Below are 22933 nucleotides of genomic sequence, written 5' to 3'. Positions count from 1 at the left end.
CACTTAGTCCAGTGCTCCGCACACAGTGAGCACTCAATAAATATGACTGAATGAACGGATTATGAAGTGAGCGTGTAAGCGCTCAATAAATATGAATGAATTATTAAGTAAGTGTGTAAGCGCTCACTAACTACGATTGAATGAATATTAAGTGAGCCCGCTGTTGGGTAGGGACCGTCTCTAGATGTTGCCGACTTGTACTTCGCAAGCGCTTAGTCCAGTGCTCTGCACGCAGTAAATGCTCAATAAATACGACTGAATGAATTATTAAGTAAAAGTGTAAGTGCTCAATAAATACGATTGAATGAATGAATATTAAGTGAGCCCGCTGTTGGGTAGGGCCCGTCTCTAGATGTTGCCAACTTGTACTTCCCAAGCGCTTAGTCCAGTGCTCTGCACACACTAAGCGCTCAATAAATACGACTAAATGAACGGATTACGAAGTGAGCGTGTAAGCGCTCAATAAATAGGAATGAGTGAATTATTAAGTAAAAGTGTAAGCGCTCAATAAATACGATTGAATGAATGAATATTAAGTGAGCCCGCTGTTGGGTAGGGACCGTCTCTATCTGTTGCCAACTTGGACTTCCCAAGCGCTTAGTCCAGTGCTCTGCACACAGTAAACGCTCAATAAATACGACTGAATGAATTATTAAGTAAAAGTGTAAGCGCTCAATAAATACGATTGAATGAATGAATATTAAGTGAGCCCGCTGTTGGGTAGGGACCGTCTCTATCTGTTGCCAACTTGTACTTCCCAAGCGCTTAGTACAGTGCTCTGCACACACTAAGCGCTCAATAAATACGACTGAATGAACGGATTAAGAAGGGAGCGTTTAAGCGCTCAATAAATACGATTGAATGACTATTAAGTGAGCACCCCGAGGTCACGCGGCAGAGGGCTGTGCTTCCCAAGCGCTTACTCCGGTGCTCTGCACACAGTATTATCATCATCATCATCAATCGTATTTATTGAGCGCTTACTATGTGCAGAGCACTGTACTAAGCGCTTGGGAAGTACAAATTGGCAACATAGAGAGACGGTCCCTACCCAACAGTGGGCTCACAGTCTAAAAGGGGGAGACAGAGAACAAAACCAAACACACTAACAAAATAAAATAGATAGGATAGATATGGGAAGCAGCGTGGCTCAATGGAAAGAGCACGGGCTTTGGAGTCAGAGGTCATGGGTTCGAATCCCGACTCCGCCCCGTGTCTGCTGTGTGACCTTGGGCAAGTCACTTAATTTCTCTGAGCCTCAGTTACCTCATCTGGAAAATGGGGATTAAGACTGTGAACCCCACATGGGACGGCCTGATCACTTTGTATCCCCCCCAGGGCTTAGAACAGTGCTTTGCACATAGTAAGCGCTTAACAAATGCCAACATTATTATTATTATGTACAAATAAAATAAATAAATAAGTAGAGTAATAAATATGCACAAACATATATACAGGTGCTGTGGGGAAGGGAAGGGGATAAGAAGACAGTATGCGCTCAATCAATACGACTGAATGAATGAATGGATGGGTGGATTCGAACTCGCGGCCGGGAGCAGCTCGGGGAAGTGCGCTTGTCCCGGGTCGTGGCGCAGACTCACTTTTTGGGCTGTTTGTCCCTCCTGGGCCTCCGCCTTCGGGCCTGGATGGCCAGCACTGCGGAGAGAGCGCAGCGGTTAGCGCAGGGTGGGAGTGCCGGGATTCCCGGCGGGGGGAATCACGGGGGGGGAGGGGGAGGGAATCCCGGGATTTTCCCACGCACCTTTCCGGGAGCTCATCCCGCGCGCCCCGTGGCGTCCCGGCTCCGCCGCCCGCGGGGTGGCGCCACTGCGCCTGCGCCAACCGCCGGCACGGCACGGGGCGGGACACGCCCCCCCGGACGGCAGCCAATCCCCGCCCCGCTTCGGCCGCAGGCCCCGCCCCTCCTCCGGACGGCAGCCAATCCCCGCCCCCTGCGGGATCAGGCCACGCCCCTCCACGAGGACGGCTCCCCGAGCCCCGCCCCATGCGCGCGCAGGCCACGCCCCTCCGCCGGACGGCAGCCAATCCCCGCCCCCGGCGAGCGCAGGCCACGCCCCTCCACGAGGACGGCTCCCCGAGCCCCGCCCCATGCGCGCGCAGGCCACGCCCCTCCGCCGGACGGCAGCCAATCCCCGCCCTGCGAGTGCAGGCCACGCCCCTCCACGAGAACTGCTCTCCTAGCCCTGCCCCCTGCGCGCGCGCAGGCCACGCCCCTCCGCCGGACTGCAGCCAATCCCCGCCCCCTGTGCGCGCAGGCCCCGCCCCTCCACGAGGACGTCTCCCCCTAACCCCGCCCCCTGTGCGCTCGCAGGCCCCGCCCCTCCGCAGGACAGCAGCCAATCCCCGCCCCTCCGGCCGGCATTCATTCATTCATTCATTCATTCATTCCCTCTTTCATTCATTCAATCGTATTGAGCGCTTACTGTGTGCAGAGCGCTGTACTAAGCGCTTGGGAAGTCCAAGTTGGCAACATAGAGAGACGGTCCCTACCCAACAGTGGGCTCACAGTCTATTCAATAATATTTATTGAGCGTTCTCTGGGTGCAGAGCACTTCTGGGAGCCCTCTGTTGGGACCCAACCCCCCCATCTTACCTCCTTCCCTTCCCCACAGCACCTGTATATATATTTGTACATATTTATTACTCTATTTATTTATTTATTTTACTTGTACATATCTATTCTATTTATTTTGTTTGGTTAGTATGTTTGGTTTTGTCTCCCCCTTTTAGACTGTAAGCCCACTGTTGGGTAGGGACTGTCTCTATATGTTGCCAATTTGTACTTCCCAAGCGCTTAGTACAGTGCTCTGCACACAGTAAGCGCTCAATAAATACGATTGATGATGATGATAGGGACCGCCTCTCTCTGTTGCCGACTTGGACTTCCCTAGCGCTTAGTACAATGCTCTGCACACAGTAAGCGCTCAACAAATACGATTGAATGAATGACTAAGCGCTTGGGAAGTACGGCAGCCAATCCCCGCCCCCTGCGCGCGCAGGCCCCGCCCCTCCGACCAGCATTCATTCACTCATTCCCTCATTCTTTCAATCGTACTTACTGAGCGCTTACTGGGTGCAGAGCGCTGGACTGAGCGCTGGGGAAGCACGGCAGCCAATCCCCGCCCCTGCACGCGGACGGCTCCCCTAGCCCCGCCCCCCGTGCGCGCGCAGGCCCCGCCCCCTTTTCCCGCCGCGCGCCCCCGGGCCCGCGCCGGAGCAGGAGGGCGCCACCTAGTGGTGCCCTTGGCCCCCGACGGGCGTCGGAGCCGGAGCAGGAGGGCGCCACCCTTGGCCCCCGACGGGCGTCGGGGCACGAGCAGGTGGGCGCCACCTAGTGGTGTCCTTGGCCCCCGACAGCCGCGGGGGCAAGGGCCTAGTGATGTACTTGGCCCCCGACAGGGGCAGGGGCAGAAGGGCGCCACCTAGTGGTAACCTTGGCCCCCGACAGGGGCAGGAGCAGGAGGGCGCCACCTAGTGGGGCCCCTGGCCCTCGACAGGCGCAAGGGCAGGAGGGCGCCACCTAGTGGGACCCCTGGGCCCCGACAGGCGCAGGGACAGGAGCAGGGCGCCCCCTAGTGGTGCCCCTGGGCCCTGACAGGGGCAGGAGGGCGCCCCCTAGTGGTGCCCCTGGCCCCTGACAGGGGCAGGAGGGCGCCCCCGGCCCACGACAAGGGCAGGGGCAGGAGGGCGCCACCTGGTGGTGCCCCTGGGCCCCAACAGGCACAGGGGCAGGAGGGCGCCGCCTAGTGGTGCCCCTGGCCCCCTACAGGTGCAGGGACAGGAGCAGGAGGGTGCCACCTAGTGGTGCCCCTGGCCCCCCATAGGGGCAGGAGTAGATGGGCACCGCCTAGTGGTGCCCCTGGCCCCCGACAGGCACAGGGGCAGGAGGGCGCCCCCTAGTGGTGCCCCTGGGCCCTGACAGGGGCAGGGGGAGGGTGCCACCTAGTGGTGCCTCTGGCCCACAACAGGGTCAGGGGCAGGAGGGCGCCACCTAGTGGTGCCCCTGGGCCCCGACAGGCACAGGGGCATGAGGGCGCTGCCTAGTGGTGCCGCTGGCCCCCTACAGGTACAGGGACAGGAGCAGGAGGGTGCCACCTAGTGGTGCCCCTGGCCCCCGACAGGCACAGGGGCAGGAGGGCACCCCCTAGTGGGGCCCCTGGGCCCTGACAGGGGCAGGAGGATGGTGCCACCTAGTGGTGCCTCTGGCCCACAACAGGGGCAGGGGCAGGAGGGCGCCACCTAGTGGTGCCCCTGGGCCCCGACAGGCACAGGGGCAGGAGGGCGCCGCCTAGTGGTGCCGCTGGCCCCCGACAGGCACAGGAGCAGGAGGGTGCCACCTAGTGGTGCCCCTGGCGCCCGACAGGGGCGGGGCAGATGGGCACCGCCTAGTGGTGCCCCTGGCCCCCGACAGGCACAGGAGCAGGAGGAGGGTGCCACCTAGTGGTGCCTCTGGGCCCTGACAGGGGCAGGAGGAGGGTGCCACCTAGTGGTGCCCCGGCCCACGACAGGGGCAGGGGCAGGAGGGCGCCGCCTAGTGGTGCCCCTGGCCCCCAACAGGCACAGGGGCAGGAGGGCGCCCCCTAGTGGTGCCCCTGGGCCCTGACGGGGGCAGGAGGAGGGTGCCACCTAGTGGTGCCCCTGGCCCACGACAGGGGCAGCGGGGCACCACCTACTGGTGCCCCTGGGCCCCACCAGGCACAGGGGCAGGAAGGCGCCCCCTAGTGGTGCCCCTGGCCCCTGACAGGGGCAGGAGGTGGGTGCCACCTAGTGGTGCCCCTGGCCCACGACAGGGGTGGGGGCAGATGGGCGCCCCCTAGTGGTGCCTTTGGCCCCTGACAGGCGCAGGGGCAGGTCCTGTGTCTTCCTCCTCCTCCTCCTCCCGGGCCCTCCCTCCCCGAGCCGCAGCATTGGCATTACTGCCCCCAGAGATGCCCATCAGGTGAGCCCAGCCCGCCCGAGGACCCCCGCACCTTCCCCCCACCACGGGTGGGCTTTAGAAACAACCACTCATAATAATAATAATAATGGTGCTATTTGTTTAAGCACTTACTCTGTGCCAAGCACTGTTCTAAGCCCTGGGGTAGAGACAAGGTCATCAGGTTGTCCCACGTGGGGCTCACAGTCTTCATCCCCATTTGACAGATGAGGGAACTGAGGCCCAGAGAAGTGATGTGGCTTGCCCGAGGTCACACAGCAGACAAGTGTCGGAGCAGGATTAGAACCCACGGCCTCTGCCACTTGTCTGTATTACTGGATGTGGGTCCAATGGAAAGAGCACTGCCCCCGGGGAAGCAGATCTGGATTTTAATCTCCATTATGTCATCAGACTCCGCCGCTTGGCAGCAGTGTGACTTTGGGCAAGTCACTTCACTTCTCCAGGCCCTCAGTTCCCTCATCAGTAAAATGGGGATAAAGACTGTGAGCCCCACGTGGGACGATCTGATCACCTTGTACCTACCCCAGCGCTTAGAACAGTGCTTGGCACACGGTAAGCGCTTAACAAATGCTAGAATCATTTTCCACGGTGACAATTTCTGGCCCAATAACTGTAGACAGGCCCCCACGGGAATCCTGAAAAAATATCCGGCCATCCCGGAGGTAAATATTGCCAAACTTTCGTTGCGCCTGTTCTCAGCCCTGAAATCTCAGGACGGAGGCTCGTCCTGACATTCGCAATGTGACGCTCCATCACGGCGTGGCCAGAGCACTCCGCAAGTACGGCAACCCCTCAATGCAGAGCACTGTACAGGGCTTGGGAATGTACCGAATAAATCAAAGGTATGATCGCAACTATATTGTAAGCTCCTTTACTCTAGGAGGGACGGCCATGAATAACCCAACGATCGGGACCTAATTAAGAGGGAGAGAATAGATCGCCACAATCAATGGATGTGAGACTGCTGAGTTAGCAGAGGGAGTGAAATGATGCAGAGGTGCTGAGAGAAGTGGTTGACCCAAACGGAGGAGTCTAATCAAGGAATCTCTTCTAGAAGAGGTGCCTTTCAGGAGGCATGTGAATTGGCAAAGCTGCAGGAGACAGGAATAGACGATATAGGCCCAATCAATCACATTTGAGCACTGCACTAAGCGCTTGGGAGAGCACAACAGAATTAGCAGACATTCCCTGTCCATAAGGGGTTTGCAGTAGAGAGGGGGAGATGGCCATTAATGTGAATAAGTCATTTATAATATGTAATTAAAAGATATATACAAAAGTACCATGGAGTTCGGGTGAGGCGAATACCAAATGTCCAAAGGGTATACAGAGCCATACGTGTAGACGACGCAAAAGGGAGATGGAGCGGGGGAAAGAGGGCTTCATTGGGGAAGGGCAATTTTCTCAATAAAGTAGGAATCCAGGTCATTAGGGGCAAGGGATGGGGGCGGGGGTTGAAGAGGGAGTCAAACATCTAACAACTGAGAAAGACACTGGGCGTAGGGGTCAACTGCCGGTTATGAAAGCGTCTGTCCCGTGTGCATGGGCAAGCAGGACTTTTGGGGGATTAGTCGGTGAGGGGTGACTGTCGACACGTCGTCATCTCCTTGGTGAATCGCTGTCCTGCTGCTTTGGGGGCACGATGGCGATTCCTCGGTGCACGGCTGGGGGAAGGGGAGAACGAGGGTGCCCGCGTCCCCTCCCTGGTGCAATTCTAATAATAATAATTGTAGTACTATCATCAATCATATGTATTGAGCGCTTACTGTGTGCAGAGCACTGTACTAAGCGCTTGGGAAGTACAAGTTAGAGACAGTCCCTACCCAACAGTGGGCTCACAGTCTAAAAGACATAGTACTACTATGTGCCAGGCACTGTACTAAGCGCTGGAGTGGATACGAGCAAATCGGGTGGGACGCAGTCTCTGTCCCAGGTGGGGCTCACAGTCTCAATCCTCATTTTCCAGATGAGGGAACTGAGGCCCTGAGAAGTGAATTGACTTGGCCAAGTCACAGCAGGCAAGTGGCAGAGCCGGGATTAGAACCGATGACCAGCTGATTCCCAGGCTCTAGAAGCTACATCCCTGTGCACGGGTGGGATGGGGGCGATGAGGGTGCCAATGCCTCTGCCCCCGTTTCAAGGATAAGGGGAAGAAAACCGTCCCCTTATCCTCCATCCTAGGCACCCCCAAACAGTCCCCTCCCCTTGACAAAGTTTTTCCCCTTTGGTTTGCAGGAGGCCTTCCCAGACTGAGCCCCTTCCCTCCTCTCCCCCTCGTCCCCCTCTCCATCCCCCCATCTTACCTCCTTCCCTTCCCCACTGCACCTGTATATATGTATGTTTGTACATATTTATTACTCTATTTATTTATTTATTTATTTTACTTGTACATATCTATTCATTTTATTTTGTTAGTATGTTTGGTTTTGTTCTGTCTCCCCCTTTTAGACTGTGAGCCCACTGTTGGGCAGGGACTGTCTCTATATGTTGCCAATTTGTACTTCCCAAGCGCTTAGTACAGTGCTCTGCACACAGTAAGCGCTCAATAAATACGATTGATGATGATGATGACAAAGTTTTTCCCCTTTGGTTTGCAGGAGGCCTTCCCAGACTGAGCCCCTTCCCTCCTCTCCCCCTCGTCCCCCTCTCCATCCCCCCCATCTTACCTCCTTCCCTTCCCCACTGCACCTGTATATATGTATATATGTTTGTACATATTTATTACTCTACTTATTTATTTATTTTACTTGTACATATCTATTCTATTTATTTTATTTTGTTAGTATGTTTGGTTTTGTTCTGTCTCCCCCTTTTAGACTGTGAGCCCACTGTTGGGCAGGGACTGTCTCTATATGTTGCCAATTTGTACTTCCCAAGCGCTTTGTGCAGTGCTCTGCACACAGTAAGCGCTCAATAAATACGATTGATGATGATGGGCAGTGGCAGAAGCTTTGAATGTGAGGAGTAAACAGAGGGCGTTTGCCGGGGAGAGGCACAGATCAGAGAAGCGACAGTGTCGCCTAGGGAAAGGGGGACTCTGAAGAGGGCTGCCTTCACTTGCCTGCTGAATGGTCTGGGGCAAAGCACTTTGCAGTCTTCTCATCTGCAAAGGTCATGGATCCTAATCCCCGCTCCCCCCCATGCCTTGGGCAAGTGACTTCACTTCTCTGGGCCTCAGTTGCCTCCTCTGGAAAATGGGGATTGAGACTGTGAACAGGGACAGGGCCTGTGTCCACCCCGATTTTACTTGAATCCATCCCAGCTTTTAGTACAGTGCCTGGCACAAAGTAAGTGCTTAACAAACACCAGGATTATTATTAGGACCCGCCTTTGACCTCTCTGCAGGCAGACTAAGACTGTGTTAGGCATTTCGAATACCGGGGCTAGAGTTTTGAGTGCTCTTCTCAGGGGGCGAACCACTAAGACACTGACTGTGAGCTGTTCAGTGCCAGCTGATGCGGTTTGGACGGCCACCTGGAGAATCGACCTCAACCACAATAAATACGCACTTATGTAGCGTCTTTCCGCTTCAAAGTCCTTTCAAAGCTATGTTCCCTTCTGAGCTAGGCTTTTGCAGCTCTTCCACCCTTGATTTTTTTTTTAAAAAAAGGCATTGTCAAGTGCTATGTGCCAGACAGTGTACTAAGCACTGGGGTAGACACAAGCTAATCAGGTTGGACACGGTCCCTGTCCCGCAAGGGACTCCCCGTCTTAACCCCCACCTTCCAGATGAAGGTAACGGGCACAGAGAAGTTGTGATACTTGCCCAAGGTCACATCGCAGACAAGTGGCGGAGCTGGAATTAGAACCCAGGTCCTTCTGACTCCCAGCCCTCTTATCCACTAAACCATGCTGCTTCCTCTGAATCCACCCCAACACTCTGTACAGTGCTTGGCATATAGTAAGCACTTAAAACACCACAATAATTATTATTATTGCCCTTCTAGACTGTGAGCCCACTGTTGGGTAGGGACTGTCTCTACATGTTGCCAACTTGTACTTCCAAAGCGCTTAGTACAGTGCTCTGCACACAGTAAGCGCTCAATAAATACTATTGATTGATTGATTATTAAAGGGACTCAAACCTGAGCGACCGCTAAGCAGGAGATCCAATTCAGAGGACAAATGCCAGGCTTGAACTCAGATTTGGAGTCTGAAGACTGAGGCCCCTGCAGTTGTCCGCTCCCAAGAGCTTAGTGCAGTGCTCTGCACACAGTAAGTGCTCAATAAGTTCGACTGAATGAATGAACCTTGGACAAAGGAGTGGGTGGGCCTGAATGATCCCCCTAATAGAGACCCTGCAGTCAGCCAGGGTGGAGACCCTCTTGGGGTCTGGAGCTGCCTACTACTAAAAGGCTCCTTAGGCTCCAAAATAATTATGGTGTTTGTTAAGCGCTCACTATGTGCCAAGCACTGTTCTAAGCGCCGGGGTACATAAAAGGTAATCCCACATGGGGGTCCCAGTCCCAGTCCCCATTTTACAGATGAGGGAACTGAGGCCAAGTGAAGTGACTTGCCCAAGGTCACACGGCAGACAGGTGGCCCAGCCGGGATCGGAACCCAGGTTCCCTGACTCAAAAGCCCATGGTTTTGATACTAGGCCATGCTGCTGCTTCTAAAATCAATCAATCAATCAATCAATTGTATTTATTGAGTGCTTAATGTGTGCAGAGCGCTTGGGAAGTACAAGTTGGCTCCTCCCACCCCAAGCCGGCCTGTTCGATCGGCTCAGAACTTCCCTTTCCATCGGGATATCTGCTTTGGTTCTGCACCTTGCAATAAAGCATCTTTAAAACTCCACCGGGGAGAAACAAAACACCCCAAAACCCTCTCATCCTTTCTTCATCTATCAGGTGGCCTCCCGCTGATCGGTTTCCAAGGTTTTGGCTGCTCTGCCAGAAAGAGTCCTTGAGGCTCAGCTCCTCTGGGTGGGCTCTGAATTTCTGGAGTCTGGGAAGGCAGCCAAAACGTTGGCTTTCGCCTAGAGTTTATGCATCACCCTATAAGGCAGAGATATATTTACTTGTACCTGACACAAATGGAAAGCAGTATATCAGTTCCAATGAGAATTTTTTTTTGTCACATTTTCTGCTTAGTCAACTGTGAAAAGGGTGAAGACCTCAGAATGAATACCTCAAGGATAGCTGAAGGAAATCCAGCCCACATCTCAGGAGCATTGGACCTTGTACTTGTTAAGCACATACTATGTGCCAGGCACCGCACTAAGCGCTGGGGTAGATAGAAAATAATCAGGTTGGGCGCAGTCCCTGTCCCACGTGGGGCTCACAGTTTGAGTAGGACTTTATCCCCAGTTTACAGATGAGGAAACTGAGGCACAGAGACGTTAAGTGACTTGCCCAAGGTCCCATGGTAGACAAGGGGCGGAGCTGGGGTTAGACTCTAACACCCAGGCCTGTGCTTTTCCCACTAGGCCACGTTGCTTCCCATTGAACCTTAATGCAATGCTTTGCTCTTTAGAAACTTCAAGCCAATTAAAGAGGTTTTTCGAAAGAAGTAAACAAAAGGAAACCCTTCAGTCATCCAGCCGGTGGTAAACACATGGAATCCATTAATCAGGTAGCAAGTTGTAAAGGTTGAAAATATCAGTAGGCTCGAAAAGGTTTTGGGAAAATTCCTAATGAAGAGTTACGGATGGTCCGTCCCTAACCATGAGGGGGGATGGTCCAGGAGTGAAAACAGGACACGATCCCTCTTTGGTTCCTTGAAATTCCTGCCGAAGGCCGAGCCTTGCAGGTGGCACTCGAGGCCAAGGCCTACATTAGGATGGAAAGTCTAACCGAGTCACAAATTCCGTTCAAGTTCCACGGGGCCTGATTCTGAGCCGGCGTTGCACTGATTTTCATTTTAAGCAGGCACAGTTCACACAATAGCAAATGATTACGGGCCTCCGAAGTTAGTCGCCATTATCAAACGAGACTAAATGGATTTCAGCATAATCACAAACAACTCCCTTTAAGAAGACCATTTTCAAGAGGAAACTACTTTTGCATGAGATCTTGTTGTAGAATTTATTGAATAGCATGTCCTTTGATCATATTAAAAAAAAAAGCCTCGTGGGTAGATCTGAGGTCTTTTCTGCTGCCATGAGATTTTTTTTACTCTGAAATTCCTGATCGTTTGGGTGACAAAAATCCTAACCCAGCATGGCACTGGTCTGCACACACCAAGGCACAATTAGATAATCTGTCAGTTGCAGCTTCAACATTTGCATCTTGAAAAAACAGGGAATGTAATTTGATGTGCTAACGCTGTCCATCTACTTCCTAGAGTATTTATGACCTTCTCCATAAAAGCCTTTTTTTTTTTTTAATGGTATTTGTCAAGCACTGTTCTAAGCACTGGGGTAGATCAAAGTTAATCAGGCTGGATACAGTCCCCTTCCCCCATGGCCCTCACAGTACTAAATCCCTGTTTTGCACGTGAGGAAGCTAAGGCACAGAGATGTTAAATGACTTGCCCAAAGTCACACAGCAAGCAAGTTGGAGGAGCGGGGATTAGAAGCCAGGTCCTCTGGCTCCCAGCTATTTGAAACGAGAGAAAGAAGAACGACTGCCTTTGCCATTAGTTTCGCGAGAAACTAGACACTTCCTATTGATCACTGTACTTCTCCAATTTACGTCTTTGTTATATTGTACTCTCCCACGCTTAGCGCAGTGCTCTGCACACGGTAAACGCTCAATACACACCACTGATGGATTGATTGATCCCTGATCACGCTACACTCCTTCTAGCTCTAGCTTGCTCCCAACTTTCCCCTCTGACCTTAGCGTATGCCAATCCCCCAGCCTGGATAGCTCATCCTCCCCAAATCGCACCAGATCACAGTTCTCTCCATTTTTAAACCCCTTTGAAAATCCCAGTTCCTCTACGGGGCCTTCCCCCATTAACAAAACTTCAGTTGTATCAGACCAACACCCAGACTTAGTACTGGGATATTTTAATCCTCTCCTCAACATCTGAGGACATATATGTCCATTTTCCTTATATATTTGCCGGTACGTTCAATTCTTTCTTCAGCTGATTCATCCTGTTCTATATTTGTGCTTCATCTTCCTCAAATCATCATTGTCTGTCTCTCCCGTCAGACTGGAAGTTCACTGAAGGCAGTTTAAAGATGCCTTGTGACTGTTGCTAACCTCCCAAGCACTTAGTGGTGATGATTTTTTTTAACGGCACTTGTTAAGCACTTACTGTGTGCCACGCACTGTACTAAGCACTGGGATAAATACGAGCTAATCAAGTTGGACACAGTCCCCGCCTTGCATAGGGCTCACCGTCTTAATCCTCATTTTATAAATGAGGGAACTGAGGCCCATAGAAGTGACTTGTCCCAGGTCACGCAGCAGACAAGAAGTGGAGCCAGGATTAGAACCCAGGTCCTCTGAATCCCAGGCCTGTGTTCTGGGATAATGGTGACAATGGTATTTAAGCGCTTACTATGTGGCAATCCCTGTCCTAAGCGCTGTGAAGATACAAGATAATCAGGTCGGACACAGACCTAGAACTCACTGGGCTCTCAATAAGTCTCACTGAGTGCTTGAAACAGAAACAGTGATGCTGAGGATTCCTTTGAGGACGTCTGTATCGAGAAACTGATCTTTTAGGGCTTGTGGTTTTATCAGTAAATAGTATTTGTTGAGCGCTTACTGTGCCCAGAGCCCTGTACTAAGTGCTTGCCTGATAGGTAATCTCAACCCAGAGGAGAGATTCTGGATTCTCTTGTTTATGTCCAAATTCTTTCTTCTCTTCAAAGCGGAGAAAATGAAATTATGGACATTCAGAGAGCCACGTATGCTGGAGGAGAACAGGGATTACTCTGCACTTTCCAGAAACAAACCATTTCGGGTCCCTGAATGCAACTCCTTCAATAGTGTTGCCATTGATTCCCCCAAGCCTGACGGCGTATGGATCTCTCTAAGACAAACTGGATAAATTGCAGTTTAAGATTTTCAAATTTTGCAGCCTAATAGTAACCCAGCCTAAGCAATAGTAACAGGCCTGAGGGCCGGCTCCACCACTTAGCTGCAGTTATGACCTTGGGCAAGTCACTTCACTTCTCTGGGCCTCAATCCCCTCATCTGTAAAACGGGGATTAAGATTGTGAGCCCTACTTGGGGCATGGACTGTGTCCAACCTGATTAGCTTTTATCTCAGTGCTTAGTTCAATGCCTGGCACAGAGTAAGCATCTAACAAATATCTTTGAATTCTATCTTTGATATCTTTGGTTTAAGAAGGAGGGCCCTCATTTGGAGATATACCAACCCATTTACCAACGGACCGCAGGCTCATTATGGGCAGGGAGTGAGTCTGTTATATTTCTGTACTGTACTCTCCCGAGTGCTTAGGACAGTGCTCTACACACCATAAGCGCTCAATAAATGCGACTGATTGATTCATCTATTGCATGGTATGCTCCCAAGTGCTTAGCGCACTGCTCTGCAGATAGCAAACACTCAATAAATACCGACTGACAAATTGGTTACATTATGTGGTGCTGCAATGCCTAATCTGAGTCATTAGGCCATTGTTTCAAAGGAAGTCTATGACCTTGGCCAAGTGGCTTCACTTATCTGGGCCTCGGTTCCCTCATCTGTAAAATGGGGATTAAGACTGTGAGCCCCATGTGGGACCCGTACTGTAGCCAACCTGATTACCTTGTATCTCCCCCCACCCTTCACAGAGTAAGCACTTGATGAATAACACTAAAAAAAACCCAATGAGAAACAAACGAAAAAACCCAACGTTCGGGGACTGCTATGTGCCTCAGTTACCTCAGCTGTAAAATGGGGGTTGAGATTGTAAGCCCCAAGCCCCATATGGGACAGGGACCGTGTCCAATCCAATCTGCTTGTATGCGCCCCAGCGCTTACTGCAGTGCTTGACACATAGTAAGTAGTTAATAAATACCATAGTTTTTGTTATTAGTATTATTATTACTTAGTGCTCACTATATACCAAGCCCTGTGATGGGCACTGGACACATTACAAACTCTTACTTAACAAGGATTTTACTTGACATTAGCTATTCTTAAACTCCAAGAAGCCAACAGTTCTCTGGGCTTGCTCTTATGCACATCTCCCCCCAGGGTGAGGTGTAGAAACAGGGGAGAGGGCTTGAATCCCTATCGACTTCTGACAGAAGCCCGTCCGAAGCCTGGAGCCTCAGCAGAAAGAAAAAAAAATTGTGCGGGGGACACTGAAGGCGTAACTATATATGGTATTTCAAAGGCTTGGGCTCATGGCATCTCTGTATATTGAGAAGCAAAAATAATCTGTCTGTTCTCATAGAAGAGAGATCTTTTAAGTAGTGTGCAACGGGGCAGAGTGATTTCCATGTGACACCCGAGATTAACTTGTTTGAACGCTGCCTGCAGAAGACTGAGGTGGCTTCGGGGAGATCAGACAAGCCCTTTGGTTTTGAGGTGATGATTGAGGTAAGGGGCTAGCAGCACTTGCCACTTATTCTAGGCAGTGGCCGTGTTGTATAGGCTCAGCACGGTGTTTGAAGACACCCTCCCTGTAGAAGATTCCGGTTTGGGTTGTGACCTGAGTAGTAATAATAATAAAAAGAAAGAAGAAGAACTGTGGTATTTTTTAAGTGCTTCCTAAGTGCCAAGTCCTGTACTAAGCGCCGGGGTAGATACAAAAATCTACAAATTGAGAAGCGAATTGAGAAGAAGCACGGCCTAGTGGATAGACCACGGGCTCGGCGGTCAGAAGGTCAAGGGTTCTAATCCCAGCCCCACTGCTTGTCTTCTGCGTGACCGTGGACACGTCACTTCCCTTCTCTGTGCCTCAGTTCCCTCACCTGTAAAATGGGGATTAAGACTGCGAGCCCTATGTGGGACAGGGACTGTTTCCAACCCGATTATCTATCCCAGGGCTTAGACCAGTATGTGGCACATAGTAAGCGCATTATTAATATTATTACAAAATAATCTCTGATGCCTAGGCACGTGCTCTTTCCACTAAGCCACACTGCTTCTCACAACTGATGATGCACAGTTTTTTCCCTATGTGGGGCTCACCTGTAACAGAGGCAGGCCTAGGGGGCTGAGGGGACGCCGTCTCAGGGCCGTGGCCCGCTCTCCGTCAGACGGGACCCTCCTGGCTCGCTCAAAGCCCGAACGCGGTTCGTTACGGTGGGAGGAACTCTCTCCTAGCGTCCGCTTTATTGACACGTTTTCCTCAGTCGCTTGCTTTTTAGCGATTACAGAGGATCGAGACGTGAGAACGAGGCAACGCTTTTTAAATCCCCTCCGACTTCCCGCTGCCAGCCAAGGGAAGCCCCAGTGTGGCCTGTTGAAGGGGGTTCGGGGACGGGCCTTCCGCTCGCTTTGTAGGAGTAAACGACGTGGAGAGAAAGCAACACAAGAGGCATCGGAGTAAAAATCGGGGCTAAACTAATTAAAACAGCTGTACATGTTCACATCAGGTTAAAAGCACAGTGGCAACCCCCTTCGCCCACCAAAGCAAAAGGCCATTAACCACTCCAAGCTGTCTGCGGCTCACCGAACAAATGCACATCGCTGGTCCCAGTCCCGTTACTACCGTCCGCCTTGCTGGACTGGAATCCGCTGGCTACTAAGGCTCACAGTTGCCCGTCCGTGGACACCACCGATGGCCGACAGAGAGGTCGTTCTGCTATGACTCAAGGGCCCGATTCGTCCCAGCCCTCTGTCCTTACCTTTACACAGGAGCAGGGACCTACACGTTCATTTTTACAAATATCGGCCGCAGATTGAGGGCTCGGGTGCATCGAAACTTAAGAAAAAAAATTACAAATCCTCTTTTCCTCCGAATATCGCCGGTCCCCCGGGAGTTGCACCCAGCCAAGGGAACGGGGATCAGTGCAGCCAGACGGTATTCAGCTGGGTCTGGTTCTTGATGCTGGTATCCATTTTGAGCACTTCTCGGATGGCCATTGTGGCGTAAGTGGAGGGCGGGAGGGAGAACTCCATCTTCAGGGCCCTGTATTTGCCTTCTGCGAACAACAAAGGTCAGAGGATGAGGACACGATTTCTCGTTGTGGGCAGGGAATGTGTCTGCTTATTCTACTGGACTCTCCCTAGAGCTTAGTACACTGCTCTGCACACGGTAAGCGCTCAATAAATACGACTGAATGACTGAATGAAGCGGGCTACCATCCCAGAGAAACCTGTCCAGGGGTCGGGTTGCAGGATAAACAGGCAGAATTCCTCTCCTCCGCACCCGGGATCTGAGAGACACTTGCCTTTCCGCTTCCATGCTGCCTGTCATTCATTCATTGGTATTTATTGGGCGCTTACTGTGTGCAGAACACTGTATTAAGCGCTTGGAAGAGTACAATACAACAATAAACAGTGACATTCTCTGCTCACGATGAGCTCACAGTCTTCCTTCTCAGCCTTTCTGCCTTTCAGTGCGCTCTGCTCCTCAAGGAGCTGAAGGAGGGGAAAAGAGTGAGGGGGTAGGAGAGAGGGAAAAGCCCCTCTTTACCCGCTGCACAGAGCAGAGTTTCCTCCCTTTTATGGTACTTAAGCACTTACAATGTGCCAAGCACTGTTCTAAGCACGGGGGAAGGTGCGAGTTCATCAGGTTGGGCACAGTCCCTGTCCCACATTCGGTCCACTCTTAATCCCCATTTTCTCCAGATGTCACTGAGGCCCGAAGGAGTGAAGTGACTTGCCCCAAGTCACTCAGCAGACAAGTGGCAGGGCCGAGATTAGAACCCATGACCTTCTGACACCTAGGCCCGTGCTACAGCCACTACACCATGCTGTTTTTCCCTCCCTCCCTCAGCGAAGCCGCAGGATTTAGTCTCTCTGGCCGGACCGATACTAAAGGTTAAGTCAAAAGGAGCCATCCTGAGGAGTCAGGCAGGAATCCTGGAGCACCAGGGTGATAGGGAAAACTCCCACTCCAACCCCAGACTTCCAGAGCCTAAGCCATGGAATTGTCACCTGCCTGCTAGCTTGCCTCGGGCAAGGCACTTAGCTCATCTGTATAATGAGCATTAAAAATAAAAAAATAAAATAAATGATGGTATTTGTTAAGGGCTTACTATGCAGGGCACTGTACTAAGCGCTGGGGTGAATCCAAGCAAATCGAGTCGGGCACAGACCCTGTCCCGTATGGGGCTCACCGTCTCAACCCCATTTTCCAGGTGAGGTAACTGAGGCCCAGACAAGTGAAGTGACTTGACCAAGGTCACCAAGCAGTCAAGATGAAAACCCATGACCTTCTGACTCCTATGCCGTGCTAAATACCTGCTCTCCCTCCCCGTTGGACTGAGATCCCAATGGAAGACAGGGACTCTGTCTTACCTGCTGAGAAGCAGCGTGGCTTAGAGGAAAGAGCAAGGGCTTGGGAGTCAGAGGGCGTGGGTTCTAATCCTGGCTTCACCACTTGTCTGCTGTGTGACCTTGGGCAAGCTGCTTAACTTCTCTGTGCCTCAGTTACCTTTTCTGTAAAATGGGGATTAAGACTGTGAGCCCCACGTGGGACTACCTGATTACTTTCAATCTATCCCAGAGCTTTGAACAGTGCTTGGCACATAGTAAGCGCTTACCAGATCCTATCATTATTATCAGTAGTAGTAATAATAATAGTGTTGGCATGTGTTATTATTATTTATCTTAATATTATTATTATTAATAATATATAATATACAATATATCATGATATGCAATACAATAAATAATGTATAATATATAACATAATATGAAATAATAATTATTATATTATTGATTAATAATGCTATTAATATTATTAATATTATCTTCTATTAACCCCAGGGCTTAGTACTTGGCACACAGAAAGTCCTGAACAAACACCATCATCATTATTAGAGTGGGGGGCTCCCATCGAGTCTCCCCGTGAGGGGCAGGGGAAGAAGGATGGAGAGGGAGGGGTGGAGGGAAAACTCAACGGGAGCAAGCCACGTGCCCACTCTTCGGACCCTGGACAGGCCGGTCCGAGCCGGTAGTGTTTCCATCGGTCCCTAACCGTCAGAACCCAAAAACCTGAGGGCCTTTTTTGGCCGATTCAGGGGAAGACTCTTACCAGTTGCAAAAACAGGAGGGGGTTTTCCCTCTAGATTGTCTACGTCGGTGTTGAAAAGCGGAATTCTTGGATCATCGTACGCAATCACCTCCCTTTGAAAGCACACACGGAAATGTCAGTTTGGATGGAGCGCCTCTTCCCGCGCCACTGTAAAAATGTGGGAACCTTCTGGAACGGCCCAACACAGCCGAGGTAGAACTGGGTAAGGTGAATTCAGAGAACGAGTGCCCAGAAATGCCACAATTCATCCCACTACGGCCTGCGGCCCATCCAGGGGAGAGTCAAATTAGAAAAAGAATAAAAATTGAAATAACTGTTTTTATGGAGGGGACGGGAGGCCACCTTCTAAAGGACAAGTCAGCTGACCTTGGAGCTCCTGACATCCCAGAGACTCAATGGTCCGAGGGTTCTACTTGCTGGCCATCCCACCAGCCACCAGAACTCAGGACTGTTGCCCCGGGGACCAGTTGGGGAAGTCCTCCACTTCCACCACACCACGGTTTGGAATAAAAACCTACGGAAACAGGTATCAGGGCCACCCGACAAACAACCAGCAGTCTGTATTGAGTGCTTACTGTTTGCAGGGCACTGTACTAAGCGCTTCAGAGAGTCCAATACGACAGAGGTGGGAGATTCGTTCCCCGCCCACAAGGAGCGTACGCCTACTGACGAGAAGATGAGGGCAGAAAGGCAGCATCTATTCGCTCCCAAGAGCTAGTCCCCAAGTTGTGACTGCCCGCTACCGTTATATTGGACTCTCCCAAGCGCTTAGTCCAGTACTCTGTACACAGTAAGCGCTCAATCTATTCGATTGACTGACTGAGAGTTAGGGTGTAAATTAAAAGAGCAGATTTCCACACTGCTGGGTGTGAATATGGTGATGCAATTTTAAAAAGTGGATTTTTTTTGGCTGTTCTTTTGCCCAGATTGGCCCCTGAAGAGGAGTGTCAGCTTAAGTGGAAAACAATGGACTTTTCCCTCCACTGAAGTCAATCCCACGATTCCTTTCCAGGGAAGAGATGGTCCGCCTCCTCGCTTGCCTGCAATGGGACTCAAAAATGCTAGCATCTGTTTCCGTTAACTGACTTTCCCATCCATTGCGCATAATAATGATACTTATGGTACTGGTTAAGCGCTCATTACATGCCAGGCACAGTTCTAAGTCCTGGGGTAGATACAAATCAACCAAGTTGGACACAGTCCCTGTCCCATATGGGGCTCCCACTCTTAATCCCCATTTTACGGATGAGGTGACCGAGGCCCAGAGAAGTGAAATGACTTGCCCCAGGTCACGCAGCAGGCGTGTGGCGGAGCCAGAAGTCCTGACGTCCAAAGCTTCCACGCAAAGAAATTGGCAAAAGCCGAAAGAGATGCTTGGCTGAAACCTGCAGGTCTGAGGCGCCAATCCAACCCGGACCCCTTAATAATAATAATAACGATGGCATTTATTACGTGCTTACTATGTGCAAAGCACTGTTCTAAGCGCTGGATGCTTACTCACCAGCTGACGTTCTGAGGACGAATAATGATCTTCCTATAGGCCCCTGACAAGGAATAATCTCGGATTTTGTGCCTCATGTTGTCAATATCAAGACTGTCGGCAGCTAGCATTTCCTTGTAGGCCTCGCTGACTGAAACAGAAACAGAACCAGGGCTGTAAGCACGCTTAATCCATCCATGGTATTTACTGAGCACTTCCTGCATTCAGAGCACTGTACTAAGCGCTCAGGAGAGTATGGTACAATAGAGCCGACAGGCAAGATCCCCGTCCGCAAGGAGTTTACAGGCTATGGGAAAGCAAAGAAAGTGAAGGGTGGAGTCAGTCAGGCCTCTGAAGTGGAAATGGGTCCCCTGCTCCGAAGCCAACCCAGAGGTTTTAGAGACGACTCCTCCTCACGCTTTGGGGCCTGGAGTCCAGCAGGTTGGAAAAATAAACATTTGAACAGAGGTGACATGCTTTCTAACAGCGCAAATGACAACTGCCCCCATTGTCAAGTTAATCCACGGAAGTCGGTAACTTCAATCTGTAGCATTTATCGAGCATTCGCTGTGTGGAGAGCACTGTACTAAGCGCTAGGGAGAGTACATTATGACAACAGAACAGATACATTCCCTGCCCACAAGGAGCTTACAGTCTAGAGGGGGAGACAGATGTTAATAGAAATAAATGAATTTCAGACCCGTACGTAAGTACCGTGGGGCTGGGACGGGGTCGGTGAATAAAGTGAGCAAATCGGGGCGACGCAGAAAGGAGTTGAAGAAAATGAAAAGAAGGCTCAGTCAGGGACAATAACTTCACTGTCTGCTGGGCTCTGACTCAGATTGAGCTGGCATAGACAGAACTGTGGTATTTGTTAAGCGCTTATTGTGTGCCAGGCACTGTACTAAGCGCTGGGGCAGCTGTAAGACACTCAGGTTGGACACAGTCCCTGTCCTACATGGGGGTCACAGTTTCAATCCCATTTTACAGACGAGGTAACTGTGGCACAGAGATGTCGAGCGTCTTGCCCAAGGTCACAGAGCAAACGAGTGGCAGATCTGGGATGAGAACCCTCGACCTTCTGATTCCCAGTCCCATGCTCGATCCACTATGCCATGCTGCTTCTACATCATTCACCTCTGCTACCCCGGACTCTCTGCTTCCCTCCCTGCTCCTCTTCCCTGCCTCGCCCGAGGGGCTGGGAAAGAGCCCAAAGGGCTGTGCCCATCCCAGGATCTGGCCAAAGGCAGGCTCGAGAAGCAGTTGCACAGGCCCGGGAGTCAGAAAGACCTGGGTTCTAATCCTGGCTCTGCCACTTGACTGCTGTATGACTGTGGGCAAGTCACTTCACTTCTCTGGGCCTCAGTTCCCTCTTCTGGAAAATGGAGATTAGGAGTGTGAACCCTGTGTGGGACAGGGACTGTATCCAACCTGATTAACTTGTATCGATCCCATCGCTTAGACCAGTGCTTGGCATATAGTAAGTGCTTAACAAGTACCATTATTATTATTAGAGGAGGGCACGGCTGCAGAGGGCTTTGGCCAGTAGGTCTGGCAAAGTGTTTCCAATGAAGAATCAGAAAAAAATAGTTTACTTTTCTTGAAGGGTGTGAACAGGGCAGATAAAATGATTTCTCACCCAATTTCACTTTGGGATGGGTGGCACCCATTGCTGCTTTTTTCTTTTTTAAAGTATTTATAAAGTGCTTACTATGTGCCAGACACTGTACTAAGCACTGGGGCAGATGCAAGCCAATCGGGTTTGACACAGTCCATGTCCCACATGGGGCTCACGGTCTTAATCCCCATTTTCCAGGTGAGGGAACTGAGGCACAGAAAGGTGAAGTGATTTGCCCGAGGTGTCACAGCAGACAAGTGGAATGGTGAAGCTGGGATAAGAATCTCACACTGTTGCTTGAACTGGTGCCTCAGTCTACCCTTCTTCTTCCTACTTAGACTGTGAATCCCATGTGGGATGGGGACTGTGTTCAACCTAATTAATGTGTATCTACCCCAGCCCCTAAAACGGTGTTTGACACAGAGTAAGCACTTAATGAATACCGTAAAAAGAAAAAAAGCACTTACATGTGCCAGGCACTCTACTAGATGCTGGGGTAGATACAAGCTAATCTCAGAGGACATGGGTTCTAATCTCAGCTCCGTCACATGTCCTCTGACAACGTGGATCAGTGGAAAGAGCATGGGCAAATCCCGGCTCCGCCAATTGTCAGCTGGGTGATTTTGGGTAAGTAACTTCACTTCTCTGCGCCTCAGTTACCTCACCTGTAAAATGGGGATTAAGACTGTGAGCCCCCGTGGAACAACCTGATCACCCTGTAACCTCCCCAGTGCTTAGAACAGTGCTTTGCACATAGTAAGCGCTTAATAAATGCCATTATTATTATTATTATTATCATTATTAACAGGTTGAACAGTTCTTGACCCACAAGGAGCTTACAGCCTTACTTCCCATTTCAGAGTTTTACCGATGAGGTAGTTGAGGCAAAAAGTAATTAGGTGACTTGCCCAAGGTCACACAGCAGACAAGTGGTGGGGCTGGGAGTAAAACCCAAATCCTCTGACTCTTCGGCACAGGCCCTTTCCACTAGGCCACACTGCCTCGCACCTCGGCTTTTCAAGCTTTCCAGCAATGGCCAAGTCCGGCCCACCTCATTCATTCAGATTGACTGAGCCCTTACTGTGTGCAGCGCACTGTACTAAGCGCTTGGGAAAGTACGCTATAACAACGGACGCATTCCCTGCCCAAAAGGAGCTTACTTCATGGCTTCAGATTTTGAAAATCTACTCGGAGAGAAGAAACACTTACTTTTATGCTTGGGGTAGATGACATCAAACCCAGGCAGCGGCATCACCACATCATGGATGGAGTACGAGTTGACATCACCTTCTTCAATATGAGTGGCTGTGGCTACAAAGTCAAAATACGTGACACAGGCTAAGGGCTTTAACGAACACCACCCGCCCTCCTGCAGCATTTTCATCCCTGACCTCGGAAACCAGCGGCCCCAAAGCCTAGGGCTTGAAAGCAATTGGGCTGACCTTAAAAACCCAACCCAAAATATCCTATCCGTTGTGGGCAAGTAAGAATTAGTAAAAACTACGAACCCCAGCCAGCTCTGCTCTGCACCCCTCCAGGTTTGTGTTTGCTGCCAAATGAAGCATCATTTTCTGTGCTGCGGGCAATGTCTGAGAAAGTCTGTTCACTACAGACTTTGTGCAGTACAGTAGGGAAGCAGCATGGCCTAGTGGATAGAGTCCGGGCCTGAGGCCCAAGGAAGTGAAGTGACCCACCCAAGGTCACCCAGCAGGCAAGCCATGGGGCCAGGATTAGAACCCATGGCCTGCCAACTCCCAGGACCGTTATCCACTATGCCACACTGCTTCAACGTAGACCACCGGCAGTACTGTG

General features: G+C 51.0%; 2 protein-coding genes across 5 annotated transcripts in view; both read right to left on the bottom strand.

Moving 5' to 3' along the window:
* Positions 1-1808, bottom strand: part of SRPK2 (SRSF protein kinase 2) — a 165005-nt gene extending 163197 nt beyond the window's left edge. Inside the window, exons 1-2 of one of the 2 annotated variants that reach the window (XM_038740947.1) lie at positions 1763-1808; positions 1602-1656 (exon numbers count right to left, since the gene is read on the bottom strand). In XM_038740947.1, the coding sequence (XP_038596875.1) occupies positions 1602-1656; positions 1763-1778 (71 nt within the window). In that variant the 5' untranslated portion in view covers positions 1779-1808. Of the gene's footprint in view, positions 1-1601; positions 1657-1762 lie in introns of those variants that run through there. The other variant, XM_038740951.1, reaches the window with a different exon arrangement.
* Positions 1809-15359: 13551 nt separating this feature from the next.
* Positions 15360-22933, bottom strand: part of PUS7 (pseudouridine synthase 7) — a 37524-nt gene continuing 29950 nt past the window's right edge. For all 3 annotated transcript variants that reach the window (XM_038740960.1, XM_038740962.1, XM_038740961.1), the window contains 4 exons: positions 22331-22432; positions 19525-19654; positions 18024-18115; positions 15360-15963 (listed from right to left, as the gene is read on the bottom strand). In XM_038740960.1, the coding sequence (XP_038596888.1) occupies positions 15827-15963; positions 18024-18115; positions 19525-19654; positions 22331-22432 (461 nt within the window). In that variant the 3' untranslated portion in view covers positions 15360-15826. The remainder of the gene's footprint in view (positions 15964-18023; positions 18116-19524; positions 19655-22330; positions 22433-22933) is intronic.

This window comes from Tachyglossus aculeatus, assembly GCF_015852505.1.
Source record: "Tachyglossus aculeatus isolate mTacAcu1 chromosome 12 unlocalized genomic scaffold, mTacAcu1.pri SUPER_6_unloc_1, whole genome shotgun sequence".
NCBI classification, from domain to species: domain Eukaryota; kingdom Metazoa; phylum Chordata; class Mammalia; order Monotremata; family Tachyglossidae; genus Tachyglossus; species Tachyglossus aculeatus.
Note: the sequence above shows the minus strand (reverse complement) of the source record. Positions and strands in the feature narration are given on the sequence as shown.